General features: G+C 36.6%; 1 protein-coding gene across 4 annotated transcripts in view; it reads left to right on the forward strand.

The window, feature by feature from the left end:
• The window catches only part of LOC103479799 (RNA-binding Raly-like protein), a 65576-nt gene extending 48148 nt beyond the window's left edge, over window positions 1-17428 (forward strand). For 3 of the 4 annotated variants that reach the window (XM_008434457.2, XM_008434458.2, XM_017310039.1), the window contains exons 3-10: window positions 9453-9528; window positions 11777-11824; window positions 12426-12619; window positions 12743-12802; window positions 14245-14358; window positions 14586-14743; window positions 15648-15685; window positions 16686-17428. In XM_008434457.2, coding sequence (XP_008432679.1) covers window positions 9453-9528; window positions 11777-11824; window positions 12426-12619; window positions 12743-12802; window positions 14245-14358; window positions 14586-14743; window positions 15648-15680 — 683 coding nt within the window. In that variant the 3' untranslated portion in view covers window positions 15681-15685; window positions 16686-17428. The remainder of the gene's footprint in view (window positions 1-9452; window positions 9529-11776; window positions 11825-12425; window positions 12620-12742; window positions 12803-14244; window positions 14359-14585; window positions 14744-15647; window positions 15686-16685) is intronic. The other variant, XM_008434459.2, reaches the window with a different exon arrangement.
• The last annotated feature ends 2361 nt before the right edge of the window (window positions 17429-19789 follow it).

Genomic DNA, 19789 nt, shown 5'->3' on the forward strand with positions numbered 1-19789 from the left:
TGATGTCAAAAAACCATTTGGAAATGAACAAAAAGCAGTTTCTGGTCCTGCTTAGGATAATTCATCCCTTGATGCGTTGAAGAAAACTAATCAGATTGAGTTTTTTTTYCAGAAACTGAAACCTTTCAAGCTTAAATCTCAATTAATTTATGGTTTTGGAAAGAACTGCTAATCTGTGCCATTAAAAAACAAGCAAACAAAAAAACCGACTGCTTAMRAATTCAGCTGTATTAAAATATGATGCAGCCAAGGTAAGGGAAAGTAACTGCAGTATTTATATGGAAGTGTGCTGTATAGCATGTCTAAGGATATATCCTGTGCCTGACTGATGAGTGAGCAGAAACACAGCCCTACTTGCTTTAAAAAAAAAAAAAAAAACTCTCAGAGCTCAGCTCTGCATTTAGATTTTAGCTCGGTAAATTCTACCTCAAATGGGCTGCAGAGCGGCAAATTGGTTTGCCTGGGGTATTTATCCTAGTTTTAGTTTAAAGAAAAATGCTAATTTTGTTTCAAATTATCTTTTAGTTCACTCAAGAACCTTACAAGCGTAGACAAATTGATATATTGACTATGTAAATGTTGTTTATGTGAGAAAGTGCGCCTAACTCATGGTTTAATTGTAACGTGTACGTCAAACTCTGATTTTATCCTGATTTGCTTTGACAGCTACAGTAAATATGCAAGTCCCCAAGCTTGAATACACATAAAATTACACCTAAAACTGCAGGCCACTCCTACTCACTGTGGCTTCTCCTCGGTCGGAGCCGTCGGTCTCTGAGCCCAGAGCGAGCCGACACTCACAGGTGCAATAAAAGAGACCTCTGCCCTTGAACCGTGATGGGAGATTAGTACAAGTCCCAGCTGCCGGATTTACAGGCTGTAGATGGAATCTGTGGAGCGGTGTCATGCCGGGCGTCTCTCAGGTGCACATTTGCATTCATGCGGGTACCCCGAATGATCTCTTAATCAAACACAGCTCACCTGCTCTCAGGATGCGTGTCATCGAGGCGGTGGAGCGTCCTCTATGCGAGGAGCGATCCATTTTCTGCCAAAAATTCTGTTCAGCCAAAAGAAGAGGAAGGAAAACAGCTTCCCTTGTTTTATTTCCCAAACAGCATTTACCACAACACTCAAGGTCGCTTATGTGTTAAACGTTTAGACAGCGCACCGCTGCATCACTTTGGCAGAACGACACAAAATAGCAGCAGAAGGCCTAAAGTCTAATGATCGATGTTAAAGTAGCTTCTCTGGAMGTCGTGCTTGGCTCAACAGAAACAGCTGCAGTGCCTTCAAGGTTCTTTTTATTTCTCCCACAGGATAAATTTATGTTGTGCTGCAACAAAATACATAAAAGAATAAAACCAGCAACAATAAATAAACATAAAGTTCATGCAAAAAAAAAAAATTGTCTTGGAAAAAAGCTATTTGTATCCCTTGAGCCTCCATCTACTGTTTTATTATTAGTATTTCATGTATTAGACTCCTCTATGTAGCGAAATGATTCATGGTCTTCCAGTTGTTTTATTAATAAAAATCTGGAAAGTGTGGTATGCGTTTGCCTTTATGCCACTTCACTCTAATACCTTTAAATAAAATCCAGTGCYGCCAACCCACTTCCAGAAGTCACMTTATTAAAAACCATCCATGTGTGCGTAATTTCATCTAAGATTGTGGCACAACTGTAAACTTACATTCTCATCCACCTAAAAATTGAAACACTCCATTCTGAACATGTCATCGTTACACTGAAACATGGTGGTGGCAGCATCACGCTGTGTGGATGTATTTCTTCAGTCCACYAAACTGCTGAAAGACATGTTTGGTGCAAAMCACGTTCACATCTTGGCCAATATTGTTTATTTCTGGTTGTGAGCTTAGATCAGTGGTCATTAGTAAGAGAAGCTTTATTCCAAAAATGAGAAGTTAAAATAAATTTGGTGCAGCAGTTTTTAGTTACTCAAGTTGCCTCAACTCATTGTACCCACCTCTGAAGATGACCTGCGATACACATGAAGCAGCCTCTGGTATTTTTTTGGCAACATCATGCAGTCTGACTGCTGCTGGGAGTGACGTTTAATTCTTCCATTTCTTACACATTCATGAGTTTTCTCAGCTGTCTCTTTTCTGTCCTCCTCCTCCCTTTTTTCAGCGTTTGACTCCAATAAAAAGCTCATCAATTGCTGCAACCCGTTGTCTATTTATTGTTGGACTGGGATCCTGTGGGGATGCAGCAACAAGTCCAGCAGTCTGGCTTGTAACCAGAATCACTTGGTGTGAGTTAACATTAAGATTTAATGACATTAAGATTTTATYAGTGCAGCACTTTCTGATACTGTGTGCGTTTTGAAACTGCACACCGTGTGCCAAGCTTAAAGAGTTTGAAAAAGTCATGAGATTAGGGTGGGGTTTCACTTTCCAGCAGTGCCGTGAACATGCGACAGATTAATTTATTAGAATGTTAACYCATTAAAGTTCGAAGCTAAATCTAGAAGATTGAAGTTCTTGGATTGTCTCCATTTAATCTGACTTTAGCTATTTTAAAAGAAAGAAGAATAATTATTTTAAAAAATTCAGTCTCTAGCTGAAACAAAATGTGGTTCTACAAAAATATTTCCTCAGTGGGGGATCAATAYAAATGCACAGCAAACTTATCAGATTTTTATTTGCAAAACATTTGAAGGCCAACTTCAAAAATTYGTGCACTACTTTGTGTTGGTCTTTTAAATAAAATCCCAAGAAGTTACATAAAAGTTTATGGTTATAATGTTACAACATTTTAAACAGTCTTTGTACAGTTTGTGTACCGTTGAACCTCTGACACTTTTGTGTATATTTGGTTCAAAACAATCTGAAATACCAGTCGGAGGTATTGAGATTAATGTGTTTGCGTTTGTCCAGTCCATCTAATAATCACCACTCTGTGGCCTCACTAACAGAGCAATGTACTCACAGGCTTGGCTTCATTAACATAAATGAGTCTTAAGTGAGTCAGAGGCCCTGAGGTGGAGACGRCTGTCTTCTTCAGGGATCCAGGTCGGACGGATAAAAATTCATCTTTTCTGTTGGAGGCRGATAAAGTTACGCTGGGGTCTCATAAACCTGGAGCTAGTCCTATAAAAAAACAGCATGACTCATTTAAAAACATACTATTTGAGAATAAAATGAAAAGGAAACTAAATTGATAATACAGATGGGACTTTTTTTTAAAACCAGTACATGAAATTACAACAGGAGAGAAAAAAATAACTGACATTGATACAAAAGATGTTAATGCCAGAGTTAGGCTAAATGGCCCCTTAGTTACTTCTCTTCAGTTCTTTGTGTATATCCACTTGTTCTTGATTCCAGGGAAGGCTGGCGATTATATCCAACCACACACACACACACACACACACGCGCGCACACACACGCACACACACACACACACACACTCAGGACAAACTACAGTCAATGTTTTTGGACTGGGAGGACGTCAGAGTACCAAAAGATTTAAACTCCATGAACCCAGTACCTTATTGTAGCTCTATTTGTCAGTAATTYTTGCTATTCTTTTAAAAACATTTGAGAGTTTATGAAGGAAATACTCAGAATTGAAATGGATGTTAATAGAAATGAGCAGAAAAAAAGAACCAAGATAAACAAAATCTGAGGTAAATAAGTAAAAGTGACCTTCAATTATCCCTGCTAGTAGAAAAGTAGACTTGGAGAATGTCAACGTTTCCTGCACAGCATGTAGTATAGTAAAAGGTTTTATACTTTCAGAAAGCCTGGATTGAAAAACAAAACAATTGTACGTTTATGGAAAAAGAATTACTGCTAATCAATAGCCAAAGACATTTTGTACAGCTGAAGGATGATTTTTTAATTTTTTWAAATTATTTTAGCAGCTTTACATTTGGACATAATCCCTCATTAWAGTGAGACCAACAAGAGAACACATCATCTTCAATTAAATATTAAGTGCATTGTGTTTTTCATCCAAGCCTTCTGTCCTTTTACTTCTCTATTTAAAGTTTCATGTAGAAAAAAATGGGATCGCCTTGTGTTCGTTTTTATAAACGAGGTTTATAGAGTCTAATGAAGGTTTTAAGCTTCTGTCTCTGATGTAAAAAACTCTGTCATCTYTATTGGAAATCCTGTCRTTTTCTGTACAAGAATCAAACAATAAGGAATAAACGAGAAAGCACATGAGTGAAAGGAAAACTCATTCTGAACTAGTTGGTCTCATTAAAATGATTGACAATACCATGACCCGAAGGAAGGAGATTTAAGACCTGAATACAGCCCTCCATGTCTGTGAACGGCAGGCACTTCAACCTYGCAGACTCTCYTAAATTACACCAGGCGTGTAGCTTTGGTTTCTACATGTGAGATGTTTAGTTTGCTGTGCTCCTCAATTTGTAAAATCAACTGATTTTTACCAAACTCAGTCAAGCCTGGTAAAAGATTTGAAGATGTTTAAAAGTAATTTAAGAGTCTACAAGTGGAGGATATTGACAGCAACTACTAATATAATCTGGTCTGGCTTTCCAAGCAGGTTAACCCGGACATTAGGAAATTTTAATAGACCTTAAAATGTCACAATGGAATCGGCAACATCCCTTCTTGTTATATTATCTGACAGGATGTGACTGCAGTAAGAAAGAGACTGATCATCTTTACATATTTGAACTGTTCTAACATGTGCTTTAGGATTATGAGAGACCGTATTTTTAAAAAATGGATCAGAACTGAACCCTAAAACATAACAACAACCACAAAAAAACAAAAAATGACCATCAAATTCACCAAAGACTGAATAAAAAACAGCTCAGAAATGGAAAAACTGAGCTGAAGCAAAGCCCARTTCTTAATTTTACTGAGGTTTAAATTGAATGTTTTGTATCTTGCTAAAGTCTCATAACTGTTGAAYTTTTTGGTATTTGTAAAATATTTCATCATGCCTATGGACACTGTGTGGAAWAAGCTTTCTCTGCTTTGCCTCTCTGTAGGTCATCTGTCTGAGCTCAGTCTGCAGCTGCAAGAGACAAAAGATAAAGAGCTTAGTTCTCACAGCAGCCTGTGGAGAAGCGAGCTCTCACAGCGTGTCTTGTAAATATTTTTGAAKTYCTCCTGATCCTTGGTATGAAAAACATGTACTAAAATCTGTAGGTCAGATCTTAAAATCTGAAAGAGCTTACTGTGTTGCAGGTGCTCTGAGTTKGTCTTTGCAAGCCTTTGTGCAAGATATTCAGATTGAGTGATGTCCTTATTTTCCTAATCATATTTTATCCTCCACAGTTATTGTTTGATGACTTTTAAATGGCTGAAAAGCAAGAAACTCTTTAAACACCTAACAGATTAAACTGAGGATTTTAGCACATTTTTCTCACTTTTAGCAATTAGCTGAAGTGCCCCAGTCAAATTGTTTCAGCTAACTGGAATAAGACGGGCTGCGTGGTGAACAGCTGGTAGTGGTATTGCCTTGCAACAGGAAGGACTAGGGTGGGCTCAAGTCCCACCCTAGTCTTTCTGGATAAAGTGTGTGGGTTCTCTCTGGGTATTTTTTTATGAAGTACAATTTAATTACCTTGTCTTCCCAAGATACATAAAAAGTAATAGTAGACTTTGTTGTGTGAACATTTCACAAGAAAGATTTCTGTGTTTAATGGGTGTCACAATCTTTTCCAGTTTGAATGAATAATTTCTTAAATCTTAAAGGGACTAACATTCTGCTGTTTTGTGTTTCTGATATCAGAGTCTAAAAGTGATTCCTTAAATCTGTTTTTCCATCAATTTGTCCTAATCAAGAGAAGCCCTTAATAGTCAATCACTGTCACACCTTGAGTTGGTAGCTGTTGGCTCCAGTTGCAGCCAACCWGTTCATAGTGGTTCAATCATAAATAACCTGTTAATTCCCCCCTCAGTGTGATGCTGCTCATACTTTATAGTATCCATCAAGTCCTAAGTGGCTATTGCTTAGCAACACAGTCTCATTGTGCTCTTCATCCAGTCTCAACTTTWATGGATGCTCGGGCAAACAAGTCTGTCTGCAAGCACACACACCCATATTCATGCCACTTTTGTATATGATTAGAATAATGACTGTAATTAATCAGAGGCTCTGTGTGTGTGTGTGTGTGTGTGTGTGTGTGTGAGCGTGTGTGTGTGTGTGTGTGTGTGTGTGTGTGTGTGTGTCTGCTAGGGGGTGGAGGGACGGAGGAGGTCGTTTTAGAGTGCTTTTTAGTGCTCCGCTCGCTCTTTGATAATCCTAGTGGGGAAGTAGAGAAGAAGACGCTCTAACAATGTGAAGCTTGCTCATGCCTTCCTCTGTCCTAATGATAATGGTACAGCAGCTGTCCCCAAGCACCTCGGTGCCGCCGACACGTTCCCACTCCATTAGTCCATTAGGTATGGGAAGAGGAAATAAAGGCAATCTAAAGAAAGAGAGCAGATGAGGAGGGATGCACTGTGACGAGTCTACGGAAAGTGTTTGGAAAAATCTAGACGTTGTTTTGATGTGAGCCTGAAAGAAAAGAAGCACCKCAGGAAAATGGAAACGTATCTAAGAATCTTTCCAATTCATAAGTTCAGAATGTTAACATTGCAGCTGAGGACTTATCATCATCTCTTGCACTTGCTTCACCTTCAGATACACTAACTTAACTTCAGACCCCATTGTGACATGTTTCTACAGCCAAATCCCTGGAGCTGCAGATGTTTTATCATCAGTGAGTTTTTTAAAAAGGTTGTTTGTGTTTTTGTATATGTCCTTGAGCAGCACTCAGGGAACATTGAGCTGATTTTGAGCAGAGGCGCTGACAGCAAGCTTGACAGACTGAATGCAATGATACGCGCCGGCTTTAATGCAGCACAGTTCTTGGCAGGTAGAGAGGGGATGTCAGTCATGATGGGAGCCGTGAGCAGCGTACAGATCAGTCCCAGTACTCTCACTAATGCACTTAAAGGAGATTTCTTTGTTGGGTTTTTTTCACGCTCTGACCTAACACTGACTTTGAGCCTTCTTTCTGTCTTGCATAATCTGGTTCTTTCCACTAATGAAATTCACTGTCATCTCAAAGTTTTGCTTCTTTCCTGTTGTGACAATACATCTTTTTAACAACTTTGTAAACAGAAAACRTTCAGGATCTGAGTTGTTATTCAAGCAAGTTAAAACTATATAAATTCAAAATAGCATTTCTGAATTTAATATAAAACAGAGAGTACTTGCTGAAAACATTCAATTATACTTTAAAGAAATTTGAAATGCAAAAGGGTTCTTTTTTTAGCATTAATGACATGTTCAAGGTCAGCCTACAGCATTTCAATCAGTTTTTACATCCAGACTTTGACTACGCCTGCATTATGCCAAACGATTTGGATGTGGACCAGCCGGTGCGCTTTAATCATTGTCCTTTTGCATAACTTAAACCGTACGGTCACAAACTGATGCGCCCAGGATGAGAGAAGCACCTATACTTTCCAGACATCTTTAGAGACTTTTTATCAAAAAACTGAGTCTGAGTGGTTTGGTTTTATACCTGAACTTGGGACTGAAGTAAATCTGTACCATTTGRAGGAATCAACTGATTAGGCATCGTTTGTTCTAAGGAAAGCAGCACTGAGACGGTTTTAGGGAAAATAATGCAGAATTAAACTAATTTACACAATAATGTCAAAATTCAAACAGTTTATGTGCAAAAAATTTGATTTGGGGGTTAGTTRCACTTTAAATAATTTTATATGTTTCAAATATCAACTCACCTAGAAACATTTCTCTATGCTGCCATTTCATTATTTCATTTCCTATTTCTTTGCTATAATATGCTCCACACTGACTAACTGTCAGATTTATAGCACTTACAGGAAAATCTAAAAGAAATAAAACATAATTTATTTTCAATACATGAAGTCATGCAGGTTTAAAAGTGCTTGACAATMTGTTCATGCATTTTTTCAAGCATTTGTCTTCAGTAATTGTAAGGTATAATTCCAATCAATGGTTCCCCAACAATCGTCACAGACATGACAATTTTAGGATTGCAATAATTCATTTGAGCTCTTTCAGCAAACGACTGTTGTGATTTTTAACATCAAGAGCTGGATGTCGATGTGAGGAATTTAATCTTCTCAGACAGTAAAGCTRCCCATTATTCTTGGCAAAAAGCCCCSAGTTCCTGTAAGTCCTTGAGTTTATTCTCTCTAAAGTGNCTCAGCCATATCATAAGTCTGAGATGACCTCCCCAGAACCTTCTCATCTTCCTGCTSTAGCCAATAAGAGGTCATCTCKGGGTTGTGTTTGGAATAATTGTCATTTTGAAGCGTTCAAGTACGTCTTATTCGCCACTTTSAGGAGGATGAATGCAAGTTTTCCAACGTGCTGAATTCATTTTGCCACAMTAGTTTTTTTTAAGCTCCACATTCCCAAAACATCAGTAATCAAACTGTCATGCCAAGGAAGTTCAGTTTTGGTCTAATCTGGCTTTTAGGTTTGTCACTATCACTCAGCATATTGGAAGCAGAATGTTTTGTAGCACCAGCTTAGCAATACCATTGGTCTGGATCATGTGTTGCTCTCGTTTATCTTYTACTGTCTCCTTGAAAGAGTCACGCTGCTTTTTTCCAGATAGTCCTGTATGTCAGCTGGAGGTTTTTGTGGGTTTTTGTTTGTATTCCAAACATTTTCCTGTTCTACCTGACTGGTTTCTCCAGATTCCCAGTTTGAAGATTACTGATTTGAATTTTCAATTGCTTGCATGTCTTCCTGTGTCTTTTTTCCTGTTTATTTTTTATTTTTATTCTCCCACAGATGATTATTTTAATTTTGAGGGTTTTTTTATTTTACTTTTGCCTACATGGAAAAGCTCAAAATTAATGTTGAGACACGCTATTACAAGCAGAGACTTTTAAGCTCAGTYGAGGTTGGGACTTTACAGAAACATAACGCTAGTCCATATTATGCCTCCTCAATCTGAATGTGAATTTGAGATTATCGTCATGTTAGATCACCTAAAAATGTCCAAGGTTCAAACGTCTGACTGGCATTACAGCCCCTAAATGAAACAAAATGGGAAAGGATGTGTAAGAAGAACCACCAACACTTATTTATGTCATAAACTCGTAAACTAAACAAGCTTTACATTATCGTAACCTCAGAGGGTCAGACTAAGGAAGAATCTTTGGTAGCAAAATTTGCATTTTTGGAATTTAATCAAAGCTAAAAGTTGCTGTGAGTGTTTTTAATGGTTTACATTCTTTGAATTAGAGAATGTAAATGTAAGGATTTTCAGACTAATACCATCATTAAGCATATAAAGCATGGTAGCATTATACAGTGGTTCTGTTTTGCTGAAAAAAGAACTAAGATTAAGATTAATCATTAAAAACCTAAAGTCGATATGGCAKGYCTGCTGATGACTGTCTGAATTATAGGGCGGCATTCCAATAAATGTTAACCATGTGTTCACTTCCAGATATCAACATGGCAGGAGAACCAAAACCATACAGACCGAAGATGCTCTCCAAGAGACCTCTCTCATCCATTTACAGGTGTGTGTGATGAGTTTATATTATTTCAGTGTTTCATTTCATATTTTTTGGTTGTCCACTTGGATGGTCTTCTCATTGTCTGCAGTCAAAAAGGAGAAGATGGGAAAGTCTATGCTGGTGCTTTTTAATGTTTTCTGTGTTTCTTCCCTTCTATTTATGTGCAAAAAGCAAAAATACAACTCATCTTTTGTTATAGCTTTTTAGTAATGATTTTGTCTTTTTCATTTTTATTGTAGAAATGTCGAATGAAGCCACAAGTTTGTTGACTTATCTCAATCTATCTTAATTAATGCARAAGATACAGGGAACTTTTGGGACTTTTTGGTGTTTCTATGAAAATACAGTACAGTATGGATAATAATTTACTGCAGGATGGAGGTAAAACTTTTGAGGATGGGGCTTGGATTGTGACGCATTCCTGTTATTATTAAAAGTTGCTTTCATATTTTGGAAATCCTGTTTGAATGTAAAATCAAGCAGATAGGACAATAACAGAACATTAGTCTAGAAAAAGACCAAAGAAATAATTCAGAGAAATTAAACTTTTTTGTTTGTGTTCATTAACATTAATCCCTCAAAGCTAAATAATGCTAATTGTATCTGCAAAGTTATATATTTTACTTATATTATGCTATATTATTYCAAATGCAGGCAACAAAATGTTTGCACTTATCAGTATTTAAATWGCAGTCTAAATAAACATCAGTATAGTCTAATCACCTTCTGAAAATGAGAAAAAGCAAATAGTCTGACAAGAATGTTTGCAAATTTCTGATGTCAACCATCATAATTTTTTTCCACAATTTGTCACATAACAGCTAAAAGCTTCACCGTACTTTATTGCAGTTTGTTTGTGATCAACATGGAATGTGAAATGGAAAGAAATGGATGCAGGATTTTCAAATGCAGCTATAGAAATAAAAACTTGAAAACTGTGGTATATATTAGTAGCCAAAAAAAAAAAAAGAATAAACAAATTAAAATATCAAACAGTATGACAGTTGGGCAGTGRAGGCCTCAGAGGTTTGTTAGACAACATTAGTGAACAAACAACATCATGAATACTAAGCAACACAGCAGTCAGTTCTGGGATCCGGTGCAAACTAGCCCATTATGGCAAACTGAAAATATATTTTCAGATAYATCTGGATTTTTTCATGTAAACAATTCAAATAGTCACATAAGTATTCACAGCAATGGCTTAGTTGTTATTTGAGGTACTTTTGGCAGCAATCACAGCCTCAAGCGTTTCTTGGTGTGGTATGTTTCTTGGGTGGCAGGCCTGTTTCGGGGTATTTTCTACAATTTGTCTGTGTATATTTTCTCGACTTCAGTCAGGTTGGATGGACAGCCTCAGCACACAGATGTCTGATTTAAGTCCGAGCTCTGGCTGCGCCACTAAAAGACATTTACAGGCGGCTCCTGAAGCCTCCCTCTGATATTTTGAATGTTTGCCTCAGGTCATTTCTGTGTTGAAATATGGTCTTCGCCGGAGGTCCAGAGCACTGTAAAGCAGGTTATATCTCTCTCTATATATATATGTAATATATATGGCTGCTGTCATCTTGCCTGGTATGCAGACTGGTTTATCAGTTTCTGGTATAAGACCCCCACACAATCTCAGCATAATGCTGCCACCACCATGCTTCACAGTAGAAATGGTGTTGGCCATTTGGTGAGTTTTGTTTGTTTTTCTCCTAGAATGATGTTTGGAGTTCAGTCTAGAACTTTATTTCTCACAATCTGACAATCTCTTGGCTGTATTTCTGTTAAGCTCAAGCTGTGTCAGTCTGGCCACATTCTTGATCATTCCACAAGTTAAAACTGGAGCTGTGTCTTTGTGACCATTAGGTTCTTTGTCACCTCAGTGACCAAGAGTCTTCCGCACTGAATTCTCAACAAAAAAACATGTTTTTCAAATATTATTAATGCTCCTGACAGCTATGTTAATCATAATCACAAAAGAACTGGTCTACATGAATAAAGTAACATATGCTTTTRAAACCCTTTTGAGTGACAGTAGACCTCATGTATACCCAAAYCAAGAGTCTTCTCTAATAAAACCTTTAAYAAGACGATTATATTTTTCCAAAATGTCAGCCTCTTCCTTTAAAAACACCACTGAATACATTATTCAGCCTAAATGCCAATGTTCCAGATTTTACCTCCTTTTTTATGTTTTTTTTCTTGTTCCTAAWGTATGCACAGAACACAATGAAAACAATGCTYGTTTTATTTTTGTCCCCAGTGGCTATGAGTTTGACTACGACTACTACAGAGATGATTTCTACAGCAGGTAAGTGAAAAGCTTCAACCTATCACTTCTTCRTCAGGAAGTGCCTCTCCTGTGATATTTTTGCCCTTTAGGGAACAAATCCTTCCTGCCAATTTTCCATTTTTTTGTGCAGAATAACCCTCATTTCCATCTGAGCAGTAAATGCATTATCATAGCCTTAATGAATGTCATAYTGAGGAGTTTTTTTTTCTCCTCTCTCCATTGGGCTTGCTAATGATGCTTTTATCCGTAGAATGTCAGATAGTCCCCTGGCTGGTCATTTGCGCCAGCAAGGCAGTGACTGTTCCCTACTTTTGACATTTTAAGCAGTTTGTTTACTTCCTCCCTGGTTTATTTATAGAAGGGTTGAAATCTGCTGTTTTCTGTGAAATTTAAGGGGAATGTGGCTTGTTTTATCAAGTTAWGGTGGATTTTATTGAAAAATGTGGCAGTTTTAAAGTCTATCTTGATACTTTGTGGGTCTTTCTTTCTGCTCAGTCTAAGTGAATGAGGCAATAAACAGCATGTTTTTGTTTATAGTCAAAAACATGTCTTTCTCCATGTAAGACATCTTTATTTTTCTTAACAGTTTAGAATTGTTTAAACATTTCTGTACCTTCAGACTCTTCGAGTACCACGGCCGCGTTGTGCCCCCGACCCGAGCCGTCATCCCCATTAAACGATCTCGGATAGTTGTTCCGTCCAATCGCAGAGCCAAATCCTCCTTTCCGGTCAGAGCCTGTTCTTCTTCCTCTTCCTCCTCCTCCTCATCCTCCCGAGCAATCAACATTGGCTCGTCCATCACTGGCCCTAAACGTATGTTGACTGTTTCTCCCCCTTTTTCATTCCACTAATTAATTTTTCCAGCTTTGCTTGGAGAGAGTTAATTATTATGGCTTGCTACAACTTTGGTGTTGTTTGTGTTGTTTTCCTTAAAAGAATGTACTCGCCAAAGTAAAAGCTGTGACCAGGGAACAAAGGCTTTGCAAATGAAAAAAAGTAAGTAAATCTGAGTAAAATAYCAAGGTGACAAAATTACCTATATTTATAGCACCTTTTGACCATTTTCAAAAATTCTTTCCCAATTATTTTGATCTGTTTTCCTTGAAATAACTTTTTTCTACATAGTGATATAAAGATAAAAAAATATATATATTATTGAATCATAATCTGATTAAAATATTCCTAGAATTGTGTCTGAAACCTAAAAATAGGGCAGAAAGTCCCATTGATTGATGTTTTTCTCACATCAGCATAGMTTTATTCCTTTACTAGCTTCAACAATTTCACTGATTTTCTTTTTYGTGTAACAAATGTTAAAGAAAGAACATTTATTTCATTTTGTTCAACTTTCTTAATAGCAGTTGAAGAAACACCACTTCATTTCTGCAATAAAACCGTAATTTTCTGTAATAAAAACACARATCAGTTGTTAATCTCAAACACAGAAGCAAAGTAAAAAATGCAATAAACAAGAATTTAATCAGGCTTAACGGTTTATGTTTGTAACTATGAGATATTCGTTATGTAAAATAGCATTGACTTAGGATTGCTTCTGTTTGCTTATGTGAACACAAATCACACATTTGTCAATAAACATCTTGATAATCCTCAAGAATTTTGGGGGAAATATTCTGTAGTCTGATGAGACAAAAGGGAAACTCCCTCAAAGTTGTCTGTTAGTTTTATGTTAAAGTCTGTTTGCTGCATCTGGCATAAAACGATGAGAACAACATTTACACAAGTCAAGAGTAAAGTTGGTAGAGTGACAGTYCGGGCTGCTTTGCGTCTTAAGATGTGCACACGATGCACAATATTTTCAGTAGTCATTTTCTCCACTTCTTTCTGTTTCTCCACAATAAGGTTGTTCAAAATGCTTTGTTGTTGCAGGTAAGATGTTAACCTGCAATAAAGAAATAAAATATTCAARAAACAGTCGCACATCTAATCWAATCTTTTCATATAATGTTTGTTGATTTTTGCCTCCAGCTTTACTTAAAACCTTYCAGACAGAACGTACTGTATCAGCAACGATCCAGCCAAATTATCAGTACCGTATTTCCGCCACACTTTGTGCTATCTGAAAAATTCCGATGGTTTCTAAAAGGTGAGACGTTGCGCTTTCCAATCAATACCGGGTTATTACAGTAATTTCATTGTCGACGTACAGGGAGTGAAATTAATCTGAGGGGCGCTCTTAATAGACAGTAAATTACAAAAATTACTGCTAGAAATTAAACGTTCCAGTTGTTATGGATAAATGGGCAAATATATTTTCTCACAGGACATTGAAAGAACTGCGTACAATTAAAATAAGCAAGAATACRCAGRCGGAGATTTGAAACTTAGGTTTTAARAGGTTTTAAAAGGTCTTTGATGTGCATTTGGTGAAGTTAATGTCACATTAACTATGCTTTTTAACTATGTATGTGTGCTCACAGTGAAGACAGACCAGCTCCTAACCATCAAGAAGGAGCTGTCGCAGATCAAGACAAAGATCGACTCACTGCTGGGAAGGCTGGAAAAGATTGAGAGGCAACATCGCTCCGAGACCGGTAAGAAACAACAGAGAGGGAGGGCAGAACCTGTCTGCTGTAGGAGCGCCTGTGAATATATTAACTGGAAGAGACAWAAAGTGTTTGCATAATTTAAAGTATTGAACAAAGACACGCAAACAAAAGAGGCAAACTAATTTGGAAATGTTTCTTCTATGAAACTGGAAAAAAAAAAATCTGTTTTGTTCTGGCATTGGTCTCTTTCTCTCTGCGTTGTCTTTTGCCAGAGATGCAGAGGAAACAGGAGGAGGTGTGTGATCGTCTCCATGGTGACGCCGAAGACCACTCCGGAGGAGAGGAGGTGGAGGGAACAGCCGAGGTAGAGGCAGGAGAGATGACGGACGGAGGCGAGGATGACTTTGAAGATGAAGGAACCAGCGATATGGTGAGGAGCCCAAGCAGACAGTCTCTCTCTCTCTCTCTCTCTCTCTGTTTCTCTTTCTCCCTCTCTCTCTCTCTGCGAGGAGTGAGTGGGTTGTTCACTCTCTCAAACGAAAGTAATGTACCGTCTTTGGCTATGAAACAGAAATTGTAGCCTGAGTTGAATYTGTGCCCAGTCACTCGTRTTAAAGCTACACCAAGTGGTACAAAGACCGGTCATRAAAAATTGTAACTWAAACAGAACCGTTTTATGCATCTGTGTGATATGATACAGTTTAAAATATTTAGAGACACAATTTGAGATCATGAAACCTTTATTGAATTTCTGGAAACACAAAAAGGAAGGGATTTCAATGTTGTGTTTTTTTTTATATTAATACCATTTTAAACTCATACAAGATAAAAACTGTTTGATCGGAGGCACAACCTGAAGCCATCTAGTTGTATAAATTTTAAGCATTGGTTTCTTTATTTTTTATGGTTATMTTTACCTATAAAAYAACTCCTCACAAAGCACATATTTATGAATTTTGACCTGGCCATGTTAAATACTCCATGTCTTCAGGAAGGTTTTGAAGTTCTTGATAACCTTGTTAAAACATTATGTGAAATTAAGATGTAAAAGATAAGGAAAATAAAGAAGAAGGTAATTTAAACATATCAGTAGAGTGAGGATGCCTGTCTGCCTAAACAAAAATGGCCAGTTTGTTTCATAAGGGAGTCTTTTATTGTATTTTCAGAATTAAGTTTACATCTGAAGCCTGATCATAAAAAACTGTAAAATTGCATATATCCCTCTTTTTTTTTTTTTTTAATGAAATTCTGAAACCAGCTGAATAAAATGTTATGTGTCAGAACGTCTATTTCTATAGATTATTGCACTGATGCCTCAATTGCTTGTATTGCAGATAGAGAACCACATATCGGACATCGACAACTGAGTACGGTCAGTATTTACTTCCTATTTATCAACATAACTCTCTTACTTATTTCTTTTGAAAAGTATCTGTAGGTGACTACAGATAATGTCAACCATAGAAACAGTTCAAGGTTTTAAAGGTTTAAATCTATCTTAAAGGAGASGGAGAATTTGAATTAAACAGCTTGAGACTTTACTCAGTGTTCTTATAAATGATGCTTCGATTTTTCATCTGGGAGAAAATGTAAGGCCCATTTTTCTGCAGTTATCACTAATGGCTGTCTGGGAATAAGAACGGATATGACCTTCTAACACCTGCTCTTTTCATCAAATGACATTTAAATTTCCCCTGATTTTCTTTATGGGAACAAATGGCCATAAGAGTCAATCTAGCGCTTGSCTGACATTTTGTTCCTGTTGCACTCAAGTGCCCGAGAACAGAAATCTTTTATCTTGGGATTCTCATTCCACGGGATAGATTTATACGCTCAGATCAGTTTAGCTTTTTTAAGTTGAGAGAGTTTTGATCTTGATTTCTGGATTTACAAATATATGTGAAATATAGTGAAATGGGTGATTTAAAAAAAAATTTTAAGCCATTGTTTAATCCCTTAAAAACTCCTAAACTGGTGAAATCTTCTTTCTGAGTGATCTCTTTGGGTGTTACCATGCAATTAACTCTCACTTCAGCAGTAACACCAAACTAAATGCTTAAAAGTTTAAAAAGGGGGAAAAAAACCCTTCATATATAGACAGACTTTTGGCCCTTTGTACTTTGCATATTTTCTTGTATTTATCTTAATTGGAGGATCCTTGAGCTTGAGCTGCCTGTTTAAAGTCATGCAGCAGCAGCAGCTCATTTTTTTAAGACCAGACTTTATCTGGGAGAATGATCCGGGGCGTCCTTTATTGGTAAAAATCTTGAATGTTTGAGAGAAAAGAKTCTCACAAGGTAGCCACCATTTACATGTGACTAAAATCATACATTTAAAAGCACCTTGTTAATTTTCTTTTCTTTTTCCATCAGCAAAGACGTTGTGACACTGGATACCAGCAAAATCCTCTTGATCAGGGAGGTGTGTTTAAAGTGAAAGGAGACAACGCAGGAAGTGACTGACRGCAGAGGAAGATGTTTTCAGACGTGTTGCAGCTTGTTTGCCTCATCCAAACATCRCCTCCTGATGTGTGCTTTATCAAAATGCGGGATATAAATATTCTCCAGACTACTGCAAGATGCAAAGAGCATTGAATATTCTCAAGTCAGAACGGTTGCTTTTCTAAAAAAAAAAAACATGCAGGCAAACGCAGTATATTGTGTGCTTATCATCTATTGTTCTGTATTGTGCATATAAAATACAGTTATGTGAACCGAAGAACATGAAATGTTCTCTTTTTGTTGTATTTTGCTGTATGTTCATGTTTCTGTGAGTCAGCCACACTGCAGGGAGAGAGATGAATATGAATGTAAGTTAATCTCGTATWCTTTGGCACCTGATGACAATGTGATTTGTTTTAATTGTACATTTGGGTGAAATCTAGACATGATTTCTGCTGTTTCACGCTGTATTGGATGCATACCATGTTTCTCATTTGTTGTTCACAATAAGGAGCTTTTTWACATTTATTTATATTCTTTTCATAGTGATCCGAAGAATTGTTTTCAGCATGTTCAAGGTGTGACTATTACGGATAATTTGTACTCATTGCATCTGTTGTACAGTCATGGATGATAAGAATTTTTGAAATAAATCTGCCTCCCATYCTTGAAAATGTGTTGTGGCTTATTTTCCACAGTGTTAGGGAAACATATCCAAATTGTAGAGTTTCTCTTGTGTTTGGAACAACTGTGTTGGTATTATTCTCTGAAAACASCAAATTACTGAAGAAATTTACTCAAACTGGAATCACTGCTTGTGTTGTGACAGAGCTGCACCGCTATTTGTGACAGTTACATTTATAATACATTTTGGAGTTTTTTATTTTAAAATATTTCACGCATCATAAGCTTAAAAAACAAATATTTTTGCATTTACAGCACCTCCCACACTTGTTTTCACCATTAGCACAGATAGCACCAAAAGCCTTAAAAAATAAAATGTAGTATGTGCTATGTAATGTACTATGATGACACAAATTTAAAATAAGATATAATCTGCTAGATATCATTTTACAGTGTTATAATTTTACAAGCAGACATTAATGCCATTTATGATAAAATGGGTGTTAATCAATCTCTAATTCTCCCAAGAAAAAAAAMGTTAATAAATGCATAGTCAAATGAATGTGAATGTCAAATTCATATTTGATGAGAAAAATGTAATGCCATAGTAAAATATTGCCTACCTAATGTTGTAAATCATTTATGTTACAAATATACAAACAAAAGGTTTAAAGGTTTATAGATATATACCTAATACATATAAACTGGATATAAATTTGATCTTATTTATCCGGCATGTGCAGAGGTGTCCCTAAATCACAATTTTACTGCAGGATTTATTGTAACCATTTTCCAACAAACTACTGGAAGAAGCAATGTTTAAAAAGACACATTGCTGTGCTAAAGGAACACATTTTCTACTAAGGATGACTTAGAGTACTGATTCACATCASACCTGTTGCCTAATTGGAATTGAGAGCATCACTTTATTTTTAACACAGAACCCTTGTGAATCRTAGTCGTTGAGAAATGTGGTGGCCTGGCAGCAACAGATGGCATTTCTAATTCAGTCACTTCATTAGCACCACATCATCATTTTCACAGGTCAAGGCGGGCCACTGGCTGGTTTAATTGGTTCTATCACAGCTGGCCAGGAGCCATTGAGTACAGTGATCAGTCATGCAGCTCCTATAATATGGAAGATGTTCAGGTGCGATGCACTAAATCTCTCACCGGGTTGCGAAGCTGCTGGAGGAATTATGAGCATAATAGGGGTCAGGATCTTTATGATTCAGYTGTGATTAACTGACGGTCATACAAAGAAAGCAAAGCATACTCCAAGCTTTGTCTAACAGCTCTCAACTTTCAGTGCTATGAATTTTATCAGAGGAAAATAAAGCAGAAACAATGCATCTATGCTTAATCTATCAAAGCTCTGCAAATAATTTCAAATTTCCCCTGTCTTGTATAGTTTTTTTATGCTCTTGTTTTTGTTTTATTTAGTTAAAGTAGATTTGATTCATTCTGTCATGTTCAATGTTCAATTTAGTGCTTTTGTTACACATTTGTTACATCTGCAAAACAATTTAGTCATGCATCATCTTGACAGCAAGGACAAGAGATGCTTCACATTAGTCTATATGTGAGCTTCGATTGTTTTTTTTTTGTCCTTTTCACTCTTGTTTTCTCTTTTGAAATAGTCAAATAAATAAATGTATCACTTGGGATTCTGCAAAAATAATAAACCTGCAATGATTTTTGCAAAGGATTAACCTCAGCTCACCCTCTGCTCTTGGTTCTTTTTCTGCGTTTTCTATTTTTACTCCAAGAATATGTAAAAAAAAAAAAAAAAAAAAAGTAATGTATAACTTAAAATAGTGCAGTCAGATATATTACCATCTTAAATACACCAGACAATTTCTTGTTGTAAGTGAATTACTTTTGATGCCAGACAGGTTTTTTTCTTTGAAGGGTTTTAACACAATGGAAAAACTTGTGAAGTCAAGTAAGCACCTTTATAATGATTGCAATCAACCATCAATTATCAATGACATCCTCTATTTTATTTATTTTTTAATCTGAAAGATGGTTCCTGGGGAAAGATGCACTGCTGTACACTAAAACAAGTCAATTTGTGAAAGTGACTTAATGCAAATCAATGATGGATGAGTTTAATTAATGTTACTCTCTAAAATCTTTAAATGATTCTGTTTTTTTATGTTTATTTGTTGCATTCCCACTGCAATCTATGCCTAGATCAAAAATTTCAGGTCAATATTCTCTGCAAATTAATCTGAAGAACTTTTATTCCATAGTAAAAATACGCTGACATCAGCCACCACTGTTGTCAACTGCTTAGATTAGTCAGTGTAAAGATTAATTTAGCTGCAGCAAATACACTATGTGCACAACTGCTGGACATGCTGTATTTTTGGTGATTAATTTTATTATTTTTTAAAAATGCAGTCAAC

This window comes from Poecilia reticulata, linkage group LG17, assembly GCF_000633615.1.
Source record: "Poecilia reticulata strain Guanapo linkage group LG17, Guppy_female_1.0+MT, whole genome shotgun sequence".
Classification (NCBI taxonomy): Eukaryota; Metazoa; Chordata; class Actinopteri; order Cyprinodontiformes; family Poeciliidae; genus Poecilia; species Poecilia reticulata.